Source organism: Centrocercus urophasianus, unplaced genomic scaffold, assembly GCF_019232065.1.
Source record: "Centrocercus urophasianus isolate 14NV4802_14NV808 unplaced genomic scaffold, USGS_Curo_1.0 seq_11, whole genome shotgun sequence".
Classification (NCBI taxonomy): Eukaryota; Metazoa; Chordata; class Aves; order Galliformes; family Phasianidae; genus Centrocercus; species Centrocercus urophasianus.
Window position 1 is genome coordinate 66,483,822 of NW_024884253.1, and position 13,849 is coordinate 66,497,670.

Genomic DNA, 13,849 nt, shown 5'->3' on the forward strand with positions numbered 1-13,849 from the left:
GAAGTAAAGTAGCAAAAACAATGTGAATTTTCATTAGAAGAATAATTAACTGATTCATAAGCACTACTAAACAGTAGAATATTTATATAAATAGTCACATTCCTTTCTTGTTAGACTTGAACATGAATGTTAGTTTTCAGCATGATTGCTATCAATTGGTAAAGAAAGATCTAAGGAAAAAAAAGATCCACAAACTAATTCACTTGATTCAGTTTATCCTGTCTTATTTCTTCCAGTTGATTCCTATAAATATCACCATGAACATCACAGAGCAGAACTTCATTGCAGCAAGTTTATGAACAAGCATCCCAAAAGGAACACATCCTGGTTAGACAAACAGTTCCTTCGCAATTATTGTCAATTCTCTAGGTGCAAAATTTTCCAGTCAGCATTTTTTTGACGTGCCATACAAACTTTCAGCAGTGGTGGTATCTCAACTCATATAAGGCCACAGAAATCTTATGGGTACTTCAGCTAGAGAGGAAAAGAAAATGCATGAAAGAAGTCATGGCAGAATCCTAAGCTTGACTTAAGCTGTACACGAAGGCATGGAAAGTGAAATTCAGTGTTGAAACTCAAGGAACCTAATCACAAAGTTTGGGTTATTTTTAAACTGAATTGCTGTGAAGAAAATGTACATAGCCTACATACAAAGTCAGAGCATTAAGCTCCTGATTCTGCTAGAAAAAGGAAATTACTAAGGACCCAAAGTCCCAAGAGGCAGATAACTTGAGATCATTCACATATACATGGTGTTTACGTCCTTTTAAAAAATGAAAATAATTTTATTCTTTATCAGGTTATAGTTAAGAATAAATATTATGCACTGTCAGAACTACTTAATTAGAATAATTTTTATTTCACCTATGATCCTTTGTTGAATCCATATTACTGTTTTCCTCCCAATTATTTAAATAAGATACTAAGAGTCATAAAATAAAAACAATAATGCATATAACTGGATCAGATATGTTCAAAAGTTCTGCTAAAATGCAGCCACCGAATAGCATGCAGATGAAGAAGCACCTTTCTCTTGCACTCCCTCCATAATCTTTATTTGTTCAGAGTTTCCTGCAACTTTAGATTACAGGTTGATGAGAAAATTTAAGCTAAGAACTACCAACAAGTTCTTTATTGTTTCAGAGCAGTTTATTTTGCTCCCAATTTAGCTGCCAGCCAAGAGGATTTTATAAAAATCTTTCACCAACTTCAAACTTTCACAGATTATCCCAGCATCCTGCATCTCTCTGTCCAAAACAGCATATGAGAAACAGAAAATAGCTTTCCACATGACTTTGACCATAAGCTTGACTTGGCTTACTATGTGCCTATTTCAAAATAAATGAGGCCCAGAGTTGTCTATTAACTTCTTGCAAATCACCCACCCACTTTTCTCTTTGACTTGATGCTTGATTTCATGTACTCCCCATACAACCTCCCTGCTTTTCTCAATGTGTGTTGTCCAGAGAAAGTCCCTGATATGGCACAAGCAAAATGTGATCTCAGCACACAGAGCTGTAAGATGATAGCTCAGTCATCCACACCAGTATCAGAATCAAGTCTACCCCTGGGCCTTATTAGATTTAATTTCAAGTTTTTGCAAGTTTAGCAAGTATTTCTTTTGGAAGTTATCAGGTCTTGATATTTATGCTACCAACTACAGCTGTTTAAACACTATATGCAAGGAGGTTGGAACTGAAAGTCTCCAGAGGTCCCTTCCAACCCCTACAATTCTGTAATTCTGTGAATTTAATTAAATTCATCAACATTCTTAGAAATAGCAGTCTTGAGTCTTAGTTTTTAATCATCTTAAGTATTTCAAGTGCAGGAAAATCTAAACTTATTTTCTTTGTAGCATTGAAAAGACTAACAAACATAGATCCAGGAGTCTGAGTTGGGATTCGACCTTGCAACTCATTCTGCAAGACCTGCAATGGAATTAAAAGCATCAAGAATATATTATGTCTACATGCACATACATACTTATTTTTGCATGGGAGCGTAAAACTACTGAAGGACACTGTGCTGGATGGTTTTTACATGATTTGCATGCTCTCAGTTTTACTCTGTGCTCCAGTAAGATAGACGAGTGTGAAAAACATGGGAAAGAGAAGGCAAAAACACCTGTTGCTTTGGGAGCTCCTACATGCACTCGAATGCTAAGGAGGTCAGAGATAATGCTGTTTGATGGACTAGGGAATCACATCAAATTTCTGCAAGCAAGAACCTGTTGTAGTGACTGAAAAAAAGGAGTAAGAAACAAAACCTTTGGCTAGTTTGGGTCAGCTGTCCTGGCTGTGTTCCTCCCCAGTTCCTTGTGCCCCTCCACCTCCAAGCTGACAGGGCAGCATGAGGAACAGAAAAGTCTTTGACTCTATGTAAGCACTGCTCTGCAACAACTGAAAACAGTAACATTATCATTGCTATTGCCAAGTTAAAAAAAAAAAAAAGAAGAAGAAGAAGAAAAGGCACAGCATCATATGACCCTCTATAAAGAAAATTAACTCTATACCAGCCAAAACCATGGCAAAGGCAGGGGCAGATATTGCTGAAAAGTTAGTTAATCCTGGCCTTCACCTGACTCATCTGCTCACCAAAAGTCTGTTGATGGAGTCTGTTAGACTGGACAGCTATTTGGGTGTTTATGGTTTTCATAAAGGAAGGTTCCAATAAAAGTCACAGGATTTTTTTATTTTTTTTTTATTTTTTTTTTCCCCAAAAAACAGCTATATTTTAAACTGTCAGCATCAATGCAGTATGCATTGTGAAATGTATCACATGTCCATGCAAACTAGAGTCCTTGATTTGCCTTTAACAAACACATTGTTCATGAGAAGCATTCCTGAAAAGGACCATAAAAAACCATAGCTGGTTCGACATAAATCCTCAAAGGGAAAATATTTAATATTATTATTCCTATGTCACCCTGTCTCTCAACACAGGGACATTGTAGAGTTCAGTGGTATTTGGCTGACCAAGCTGACAACCAGGATTCCTAAGGCTGGCAGACAGCATAAGCCAAAGCAACATTTAGGCTGATTTAATTTATGCTGATGAACCTGCTGTAATAGACTGACCTCAGGATGAACCTAATATTACTTTTTACCCTTTTCCTGACATAGGTTGTGATATTCAGCATAGCCTTCGGAGGATAGAAATCTACATACATAGAAGAATTTATTTTTCAATTAAAAAAGAAAAAAGCAACTGAATAATTTCCTTCATTTTTAACTAGGTCTAAGACTGCCTCCAGGAAATTCCTTCCTGATTTTCTTCTGAGCTGAAATATAATTTGGGCAGTTCAGTCAAAGTAGTGTAAATAATCACGCAAGGCAGTTGATATAATTCATTGGTCCTAGGGGCTTAACACACTTAAAATAGCAACTGGAGTGGTGATGTAAATAAAAACTATCCATTTAGGAAATTTTTTTTTTTAAAGACTAAGAGCTATTTTGACACCATAGCCCAATAATTTGATATTACTACTGCAAGTAACAAGCTTCACAGAGTTTGCAAGACCACAGCATAGAGGTTTGTTACCTTCTCTTTGTCTAAACCTGAGATGTGCCTCAGTTTTGTTTTTTTTTTCTGGGCAAATGGTTACGGTTTTTTATTTTACTTTCACACATCACTGTAAAATACTACTATAGTTTTACACCTATAGGCTTAAAATGTGATCATTCAAAGCAGAATAAGATACTTATGACTAACACAGCACAGTATCATGACAATATCAAGAAAAAAATAACATGTAGGCCTTCCTACAGTTTACTTTTTCACATTATTTTATTTACAGAGGTTCTGCTACTCCTTTTTGGCTCTTTGTAGAACTTACTTAAGAGCTGTCTTTGTTTTACTTTTCTGTATGCATACTTCCCACCATATATGATCTCAAAGTATAAATCCATGTACGGTATATTTTTTTTTTGGCCAGTCTCACCTTCACAGAACAATAGTCTTTCCTGTTAAGCATAGAAGTATGCTCTTGTGCGCAACAGTGAAGTGCAAGAAAGCACAAAATTTGTCCATGAAGGACAAAGAAAATTAGAAAGAGACATAAAACAAAGCCTTGTGACTTCTGCACTCATAATGATACTAAAAGAAACTTTATGTGGTCACAAAATCCCTGTTCTTCCTATCTACAAGACAAAAATATTTGCTGTAAAAAGACCTACCGTGACTCTTATAGCACTGTATAGACTTGTACATCTTACCGTAAGCGGTTGTATTTCTGTGTTGAGTAACTGGTATTCCTGCATCTTGAGCCAACATTACAGAAAAGAGACCGCACGAAAGGATAAAGGCCCCCACTTGGCAAATCCCGAGCTTCTAAATAACCTAAAAATCAAGCAGCAACAGAATTAAAACCAGCAATGCTGCAGTTATAAAACTTGTACCATAACATTATGCACCCTTCTCCTAGAAAGCTGCTCTGTCACCTGCAAATGATGATGTTGCATTAGTGTCAAGTGTTCCTTCTAAGCACAACTAATTCACCACAGAAAACAGATAACTCCCACATCAGACTATGGCAACGTAATGGCAGAGCACTTTCTGAAGAGCTCACTTTCATGGCAGTAATGCCACTGCTACACCAAAACCTTGCTAGACAGTCAGTCCAAAATGTCTTGCAAGCTAGATCAGAACATATAATTACTCATTAAATATTATTTCCTCTTTTCTTTGAGGCTTTCACGAGGTGAAGGAACTAGTGTTGTTATATGTGAACTTACATTCAACATTGATTAAAGTGAAGTTTCTTTGTATTCTGAGAATTTAAACCTCAAAATGACAGGTTTTGTTCTTTTTTGTTTTTGCTTTTGCAACATAAGGGACAGCTATAGGGTTCCTATTTAACTTAATCTCTCAATTAAAAATAGCTAAAACTAAAAGCATCATTGAAAGATCATTCTGCTTTCCTCAACATAACTTTCTTTTGACAATCAATATATCAAATTAAGGAGTAAATATCTGTAACTAGTCTGATAGATGGTACCTTAAACTCTGTATTTTTTCCCCCATCTAAAATAACTTACTCAGGGCCACAGCTGGATAAGATCTAATCACACCCTAGGTTTCTATCTCTTGTCTCCACAACATATAAGTCACCCCTCCTGGTTTATCTTCAGTATTTCCTGAATGCTTCTTAAAAGAGAGTCCAGAGGAAAAACAGCACAAGTGAAACAAAACATACAGTTTTCCTTGTGTTTCGGGGGCTCTTGGAAGCGGATTGCAGCCAAAATCAGGAAGAGCATGCATGGCCAGAGTATTTCAGAGAGGAACAAGACCTGAAAAAGGAAACGAAAACAATATTAGTGCTACAGAGAGAGAAAAGAAAAAAAAAAAAAGAATTTGGTAGCAAATAACTTAAGTCTGAATACCTTTTAATCAAAAAAAAAAATCTCATCTACAAATGCTTACAGCAAAATAAAAGAACAAAATAGCAATTTACGGTTTATTTCAAACTCCTTATAAATTTACCAAATACGTACAAAAGCAGTTTTCAGCTCTTCTGCTGATAATGTTACGTAATACCCTCTGGTCAATACAAAATAAGCCTGACACTACAGAATTACAGCTTTCTTACAGCTGGTCCTCTTCAGAACCCTCTGTTGCAATTCATCGTGATGAAGTTCTTCATGCTCCCCTGTTGCCTGCTGCCCTGAACCTTGACTGGCATATCCCCTCATCCTCCTCAGCTGATGCAGTGTATCATTGCTTTCAGCTGCAGTCATCACTCTCTAAAAGTTGCCTTCATCACCCCAGCAGTAAGGCACTTTGAAGACTAGCTAATAGGCCTCAGGCTACCCATGGCCACCTCTAATTTCCCCACCTTCCCATTCCCAGGGCCACAATGGAAACATATCCAAGCTGGTACAGTGTGAGATGTATAGAAACAAAGCATATTTCATATGAGCAAAAAGCATCTGCTTCCATCTCCAGGGAGAGGACGCAGCTCTCGCTACAAAGATTCCATGAAGGAAAAGAAGCAAACAGAGACTCCACAGGTGCCTCAATTTCCAGCTGAAAAAAGAAAAAAAGACAGAACCTGACCTTTGGCAAAATTACGAAAAGAAATCAGTGCTATGAAGGCAGTGAAGGTGGGAACAATAAGGGAGTTAGGGAAGTGTGAAGATCAATCTTGAAAACAAGAATGCAGTAGAAAAGGCACATTAAGTATCTCCCATTAGAGATACTGAAGGAGGCTTTTAGCTTCTCTGAAAATTATTGAGTATTTTTACTTCAAAACATAGCTTAGTTGTTGATCAAAATTCACTGAGAAAGCAATTTCTAAGCCTAGGTGTGTTACAAAAACAGCTGGGAAAAGTACATAAAAAAACCCAGAAGCAGAATCAGACCTGTGAAAAAGGCCAGCTAAACTCATTTAAAATCAGGTAGGAGCAAGCCACAGAACACCAGGCTAGGTACTTTTACATTTTTGGGTAATAATGAAGGACAAAACTTGGCTGGACAAGAAGCCATCCCTGAGGGTCCCATGAGGTGAACAGGACAATCCCAAAAACTACCAGCTTCAACCAGAAGTTCAGATCACATCATAGTGATGAAGCAGATTAGAAAAAAGTCAGAAATAGAACTTGCAGATCAATGTAAAGTCCAATGAGAGTAACCAGAATCAATCACTATCTTATGCTACCTGGACAAAACCATGACCAGGCATGGTGGAGCCAGACTGAGCTAAATAGACCAGGCTGGGGGAGTGGCTGGAGGTCCCAGGTGAGGCTGGTTAAGCTGATTAAGACCAATCTTTGCTCCTAGAGTCCTTGATTCCTTTGTTTGACTGGAAACTTTTGGTGCATTTATGTACTTGTAACATCCTTCAAAAAGGGCAGAGGTTTTTTCTTTCATTGTCTTTTTTTGCTTTCAGTTATCTTTCTGTAAGCAGTAGCAGCTATGTGGAACTGTGAATCGTAGAATTGTTTGGATTGGAAGGGACCTTGAAGATTATTCAGTTCCAGCTTCCTACCACGGGCAGGGCTGCTTCCCACCTACTCAGGCTGATACCCACCATCTCAGGCTGCCCAGGGCCTCATCCAACCTAGCTTTGAGCCTCTGCTGCTGGCAGTATGTATCTCCTTAGCTTCTAAAATATATAGTTTAAAATTTCATCCTTAGTGATCCACCTCGCATACTCTTGAGTATATGCAGATAAGGCACATTCATGGCTCGATATTCATGCAGTGAGCATATAAGGAGATTTTCAAAAATTTCTCAGGGCAGTTCTGGCTCTAGACATGTAGAATTAAGTTTGATTCGGGTCATTCATTATAGTTCCTGGCTTGGGGAATTTTGCATCTCACTAAGTTCTCTATTCAGGAAACGAACCGTTAAGGAAAGCTTAAAATTTTAAAGAATTAAAACTTTTTCCTCCAAAAAATATATTAGGCAAAGCAGGATGAGAGAATGATCAGCATGGAGGACAGCAGGAGGTATTAAGCCATTTAAGACACATAGGTTGAATTATGAGGAACTGGAAGCATTCAGAAGTGTTTGGGAGTGATGAAGAATATAACAAACAGTATCCCTTCCAAAAATATAACAATATTTTTTAAATATACCACCTGAAATCATATGAAAATGAAATTCTCTCTTAAATCACAGCTTATGTAAAATATTTCTGAAATGGAAAGCTCTATTTTATTTAATTGAAGTAATCAAATCTGAAGTAGCCATCATGCCTCACTGCAAATCCCTAGATTGACACAGACAAGGGAAATCAGTGAGAAACTAGTAACTGTAGTGACATCTTTTTCCTGCAAAAATGTTATTTCACTTGACAGAATTCTCTCCTTTCTGTCTTAAAATAATTAAAATTTGGTGCTAATTACACATGCATTACACCAATCACTGGTATCACCAATGATTACTTCTAATGTGAAGGAAATTGATTTTAATCCTTGTTACTGCTACAGGCACTGGTAGTATCTAATGATAATTAGAAGATTATCTGTGGCTCTTCAAAAACTTTTGTGAGATTTTCTATCTTAATTTCAAACTGTGAAGCATTACTGACTTCAGCCATTTTAGAATTAAATCACACTACTGTTCTATATTTGTATTTCCAACAACAAGGAGACAAAAAGCAAAACAAGAACCACTAGCAGTCAGCCAATCCTTTAACAGTGTGCAATGAGAAGGGAAAAAAAAGACAGACTGACAGATACACTATTTCCAGCAGAGAGCTCAGAATACACTCTTCCTAGCAAAATAAGGTTTGAAATATTTATTTTATTTTATCATTTCCAAAAACTCACCGGTTGCCTCACACGGCAGAGCCAATTCTTCCAAAACAGTGCCTTGAACTGGCGTACTGCGTGCCCCATTATCCTCTTTTCTTCATCTACTTGGAGAATGGCTTCTTCAGGACTTTCTAGCCAAGGATCATCTCACCAAGCAGTCTGAACATACTGTTCAGTAGCTGAGTGATTCCAGCAGTGAGGAAAGGTGCAAGAGATTTGCTTGCTTGTTGAGAACAAATGATATTATGTTTCTGCCTCTTGTTTTGCTTTCATGGAGGAATCTCATCTTTCCTCTTGCTTCTCAGTGCAATGAACAGTGAGGGGATGGGTTTATATGAATGCCTTCAGGGTGCTTTACTCTCCCGCTCATATTCCGCTCTTGTTTTTATTTTTCTGCCACAAAAAATCAATGCAAATAACAGGAAAAAAAAAAAAAAATGGACTGCATGTTAAACACTTTTGTCTTTTTCCAGAGTTCAGTGACTTTTTGTATCTGCAGTACTAACGTCATTTCATATGCAGATTTGTAGCCTTTTGAAAAAAAAAGAAGTGAGAAAGTAAGTATGCTATTTAGCCTTATAAGGACGCATCTAACACTGTGGTGATCCCATCACATCATCTTATGTATATAATGTATATGTAATATATACATACGTATATGTAATTTTATCTTACAGTGGGTGTTTTTTTTGACATTTATTTTTTCTTTTTCGCTAAACACTACCTGTGGAAAAACTGTATATTCTGGACAGAATCACACATACGAACTAAAACAGTGCTATGCATGAACAAGCATTCTTTATCTTTTTCTACTGCTGAATAAATTGGATCATTACACTTTCTGCAAATTGTATACAAGTGAATGAAAGAGGCATCTTAACATGCATGGCTGTTTTTCTTCTTAGAGTGTAAAATCCTCAAACACTTAAAAACCTTTTAGGTACAGAAGACTTTGGTGAGGAGTCTGACTTCCTCAAGATTTAAGCTAAGAAGGCAATCAAAAAAAATTAAGAAGTCTGATATTTCTGCATTAAACAACTGTTCATCACAGAATCATAGAATCATAGAATGCTCTGGGTTGAAAAGAACCTCAATGATCATCAAGTTTCAACCCCCTGCTATGTGCAGGGTCTCCAACCACCAGACCAGGCTGCCCAGAGCCACATCCAGCCTGGCCTTGAATGCCTCCAGAGATGGGGCATCCACAACCTCCTTGGGCAACTTGTTCCAGAGTGTCACCACACTCTGTGTGAGGGGTATTCTGTATACAGTCCAAATATGCATTTTTACAAATTTATTTGTCAATACTTGAATGCTATGAATATGTGTATGGGCTCACGCAGAAATTTTGGAAGGCTGGAGGCCAGAATCTATATTGAATGTTTTGTAGGAAATGATAAACTAATCATTCAGTATAATGAATTTCAAACAGTTATTATCAAAGTAACTGATATGGTTCTCAACAGTATGCAAACCATCTGCCAAATTATTCTGAACAAGTAATTCTGCAAAATCTCTGCTCATCTGACCGTATGATGTACATAATTTGATATGCTCTATATAATTACATGCTCATAAACGCATTCCGATTTTTAATGCTAAACCGCTCTTTGTGAATATAGAAAACAACTGGTTTGTATGCAATTAATTTTCAGCACTAATTAGTAACCAACTCCTCATTTTACTATATAAGACACACAGCAGTAAACAACTTTCACTGGTGAGATCACAGAATCACAGAGTGATAGGGATTGGAAGGGAGCTCTGAAGACCATCTAGTCCACACCCCTGCTAAAGCAGGTTCCCTGTAGTGGGCTGCCCAGGAAAATATCCAGGTGGGCTTTGAAAATCCTCACAGAAGGAGACTTTGCACCCTGTCTGGGCAGCCTTGTCCACTGCTCTGATACCCCCACAGTAAAAAAGTTCTTCCTCAATATTAAATTCATTTGCCCTCGAGTATCATCATCCCTTCCTAAAGAAATTCACTCCTGCCCATAAGGTGTTCTCCAGTAGCACGCTTCTTTTTCTAGAACAAAACAGATGAAAGCCAAAGATAACATCATAAACATTCATCCAAGAACAATCCCTGTGGGGCAATTCTGGGAAATTACCTCTAAGACAGGCTTCATTGTATTATTTGCAGTGTTCTAGAAAGATGAGAAATATGAGATCAACCCTTCCTGACAAACACTTGGCACCAAAGAAATGATTATTAAAAATTAAGCAGGCATGCAGATCAGTTCTAAATAGTTTCTGAAAACACATCAGCTGTTTTGCTGCCAACCTGGATGTTCTTGAGTGGTCTATGTTTCATCAGCACAGTGTCAGGGAGTCTTGAATATTACAGAGCAAATTAGAAGGTAATATATTTTACTATGTGCTCCACTCATTCTTTCTGGAATAGGAAATATATATGTATGCTCAGAATCAGCTGGCCAGGGTGGGACAAAATAGAGCAATGCATGCTCTCTGATTTCCGCTCAGCTTGAGCAGGCTGTCACAGTGCTGAATTGGACATTTTTTGTTTAATTGCACAGGATATCTGGAACCACAGGGGCAGAAAAGGCAGCAAACTCTCCATCAGCATTCACCCTCAGCTTCAAAACCTGACTGCTTTATGGCACCACCAACTCTCCATGTCTGTCCTACAGCTTTAGTGCATTCTAATTACAGCTCAGCTGGCAAAAACATTCAAAGAAACTTTGTTTTGTATGTTAAGTATATTACAGGCCAGGAGCTACGCGTACTGGTTGGTAGACAGGAACACAGTCTAATTGTGTGAGAGCATGGCTGAGAATCAGGCAGACTGGCCTGTTTTCCTACCACCACCCACAACTCATCTCACAAGGCTCACTGTGTGATCACAGATTTGAACCAGTGAGGAGTGCAGCTCGTGAATATTGACACAGAATAGCCCTTCAGCACAGACAAAGCAGAACGACAACGATTCAACACAATTCAATTAGTCTTCCTGGGAGATGCTTCCCATGGGCTAAGTCAGGAGACAACTAAAAACGTTGGTTGCAGGCAGGGTCCGGTAAAAGATTTGATTAAAACAGAGCCGTGCAGTGAACAGACAACAGCCCGAACTCGGCAAGCAGGGCTGCTGGTGGGGCTGCGCTTCTGGGCAGCAATAGGGAGTGTTTTCTTGTAATGGACAAACTGGTGGAAAACTACAGGAAATTTTCTCACAGTTACAAGCTGATGAGAAGCATCTGGAATCAGGTTTCTGTGTCGTGTAAAACCGGCTTTGTCTGTCTTTTCCCACTCCAGCATTTTCCTGCAGCCTACACAGAAGCATTGCCCCTGTCAGCGCAACTCCTGCTATTACAGTGGCAGAATTTCAGATTTAGTGCTGTTTCTCTCAGTAACCTGTCTTCTCTCCCTTATACAGCAGGCAGAGGACTTTTTTTAACTGTAATTTAATTCATACTCTGGATTAAAATACAATGTGGCAACTATTTTAGAAAAAGAAACTATGTATTTGAGTCACTCCAACTTAATGACTGAATAACTTTCTGGGAAATGAAAACTTGATATCTCACATAAAGCAACTGTAATATTATCACTGCTGTGCTTTCCTGCAGCCACTCATTGCACACAGGCCTGATCTCAAACTTCAGCTGTTCCCTGCACCAGGAAGGGAGTGCTGACGGGCACATCCACATGCTCTGTCTTTGGCTTCTTTCCCCCAGCTTGCCAGTGGAAATGAAACACATCTCCTATTCGAGGATATTAACCGCAGTACTTTATACATTTTATTTCAAAATATTCTCAGATCCAGGAGGACTTGAGATGGAAATCCAGCTCTGCTGCACAGCACAATGAAAGTCCCTTGAAAGGACACAAGAAGAATCTTTAAAAAGATGTTATGTATTAAATGTGTGTAATTATGCTTCCAGGAAATCCCCAAAATACCCTCTAATAGGAATTATGTTATTTGTTTTAAAGACATAAAAACATTTATACTGCAAGCATTTTTGGAAATTGGTCATTCCATCACACTTCCCTTTAGGGTTTCTCATAACTTCCACCAAAGAAAAACATCAAGATGCAAGAAATAAAAATTAACTTCCTCAAGTGAACTCAACTTCATCAAGTTACTGCCCGCTCTCGGTCTCTTTCAAATTTGCAACAGATGTGTTTTAACCTATCTTACATTGTGCTCTCAACCATTTCTTTCACAGAAAGATTAGATCAAGCCAGAACGCTAGGAATCATTGGTAGAAAAATTGTTTTCTCGTCATTCTTCCATGCTCATCACATCTGCCTTCCCCCTTTGTTGTTATCCCTTCTGATGTCTGGAATAAACTGTTTCTGTAGCGTATTGTTAAGTATATGCTGACTAGACAGCACAAGTGGAACTTTGGTTGCTTTTGGTAATGGACCTCTGTAAAATCTACCGGAAAGTAGCTTCACTGCCGGATGCACGCACAGCTGATTCATGTCTTTATCTTTCTGTCCATACACAGTCACAAGGTCTAATTCAATTGTTCTTATCAGGTAACTTACTGGCAAGTTTCCTCTATAGCCAAGAGATTTTTTGGCACGTAGGATGCGTTTATATAGCACCCTCTTGTATTAGGAATTAAGTATTGCAGGATGTTGACAGTGGAAAAAAACCAGCGTATTTGGTCTCCTTTGATTTCTAATTTTTTTTTATGATGATATAATCCTTTATATCACTTTTTGGAAAGAAGAAAATTATTTTAAGAGGAAGAAAAATATGATGCCCTAAGGAACGGAGGGAAGGAGAAGTACATGGCTGAAGTTTTCTAGGAGTTCTTTCTTCCAAGCCCACACCATTCGACTCTGCGTAGGCACCACTGCTTCAGCCTAGAGTACAGCATGTTTCTTCTTAAAGCACTCATCTTATTTCCTTCCTACTGTTCTGGGAATTGGAGGTTAAAGAGCAAGGCTGCTCTTTGTCACATATCTCACTTCCTGCAAAGCACAGGCAAGCACTAGGCAGAGCTACACAATTATTTTTTTAAGAGAGAAACAGTTCTAACAAAATGTGGAGATTCCGTTTCACCCAAAACACTTCCTGAACTTAGAGGAGGAAAAAAAAAAAAAACATTTTCTGAAAAGCTTACCTTCATTGCTTATCCTGAACATAAAACAAGAAAGTGAATTTTTAGAATAAGGAGAATAAATAAATCAAAGGTATTTAAAGCATGTTCAAATTAAAAAGAAAACAATGACAACACCGTTTTTACCTTTTCCACTATCCATTCCCAATATGTTCCCAGTTAAAAAGTTATAAAAAGTAAGGACATTAGTCATTGTTTGCAGTTTCCAATTTGCAATAGACCTCCCTTCCATTTTTGATGAATTGATCAAATTCTTCCAGTTTTTGTCTCAGTGAACATGCCTACTGCTGCATCACTCCCTTTCTGATCTAACTTTCGTGCTCTCAGAGGGTTGTAGACTATTGTCACCAAAATAAAACCTACATTAGCTAAATATATAGAATCATAAGATCATAGAATCATAGAATGGTCTGGGTTGAAAAGGACCACAATGATCATCCAGTTTCATCCCCCTGCTATGTGCAGGGTCTCCAACCACCAGACCAGGCTGCCCAGAGC

The 13,849-nt window shown here is 38.1% G+C and overlaps 1 protein-coding gene across 1 annotated transcript in view; it reads right to left on the reverse strand.

Annotated features, from left to right (window-relative positions):
- ABCA13 (ATP binding cassette subfamily A member 13) overlaps positions 1-5,735 on the reverse strand; it is a 161,931-nt gene extending 156,196 nt beyond the window's left edge. Inside the window, exons 1-3 of the mRNA XM_042839232.1 lie at positions 5,577-5,735; positions 5,195-5,288; positions 4,215-4,338 (exon numbers count right to left, since the gene is read on the reverse strand). Coding sequence (XP_042695166.1) covers positions 4,215-4,338; positions 5,195-5,288; positions 5,577-5,735 — 377 coding nt within the window. The remainder of the gene's footprint in view (positions 1-4,214; positions 4,339-5,194; positions 5,289-5,576) is intronic.
- Between the last annotated feature and the right edge of the window lie 8,114 nt (positions 5,736-13,849).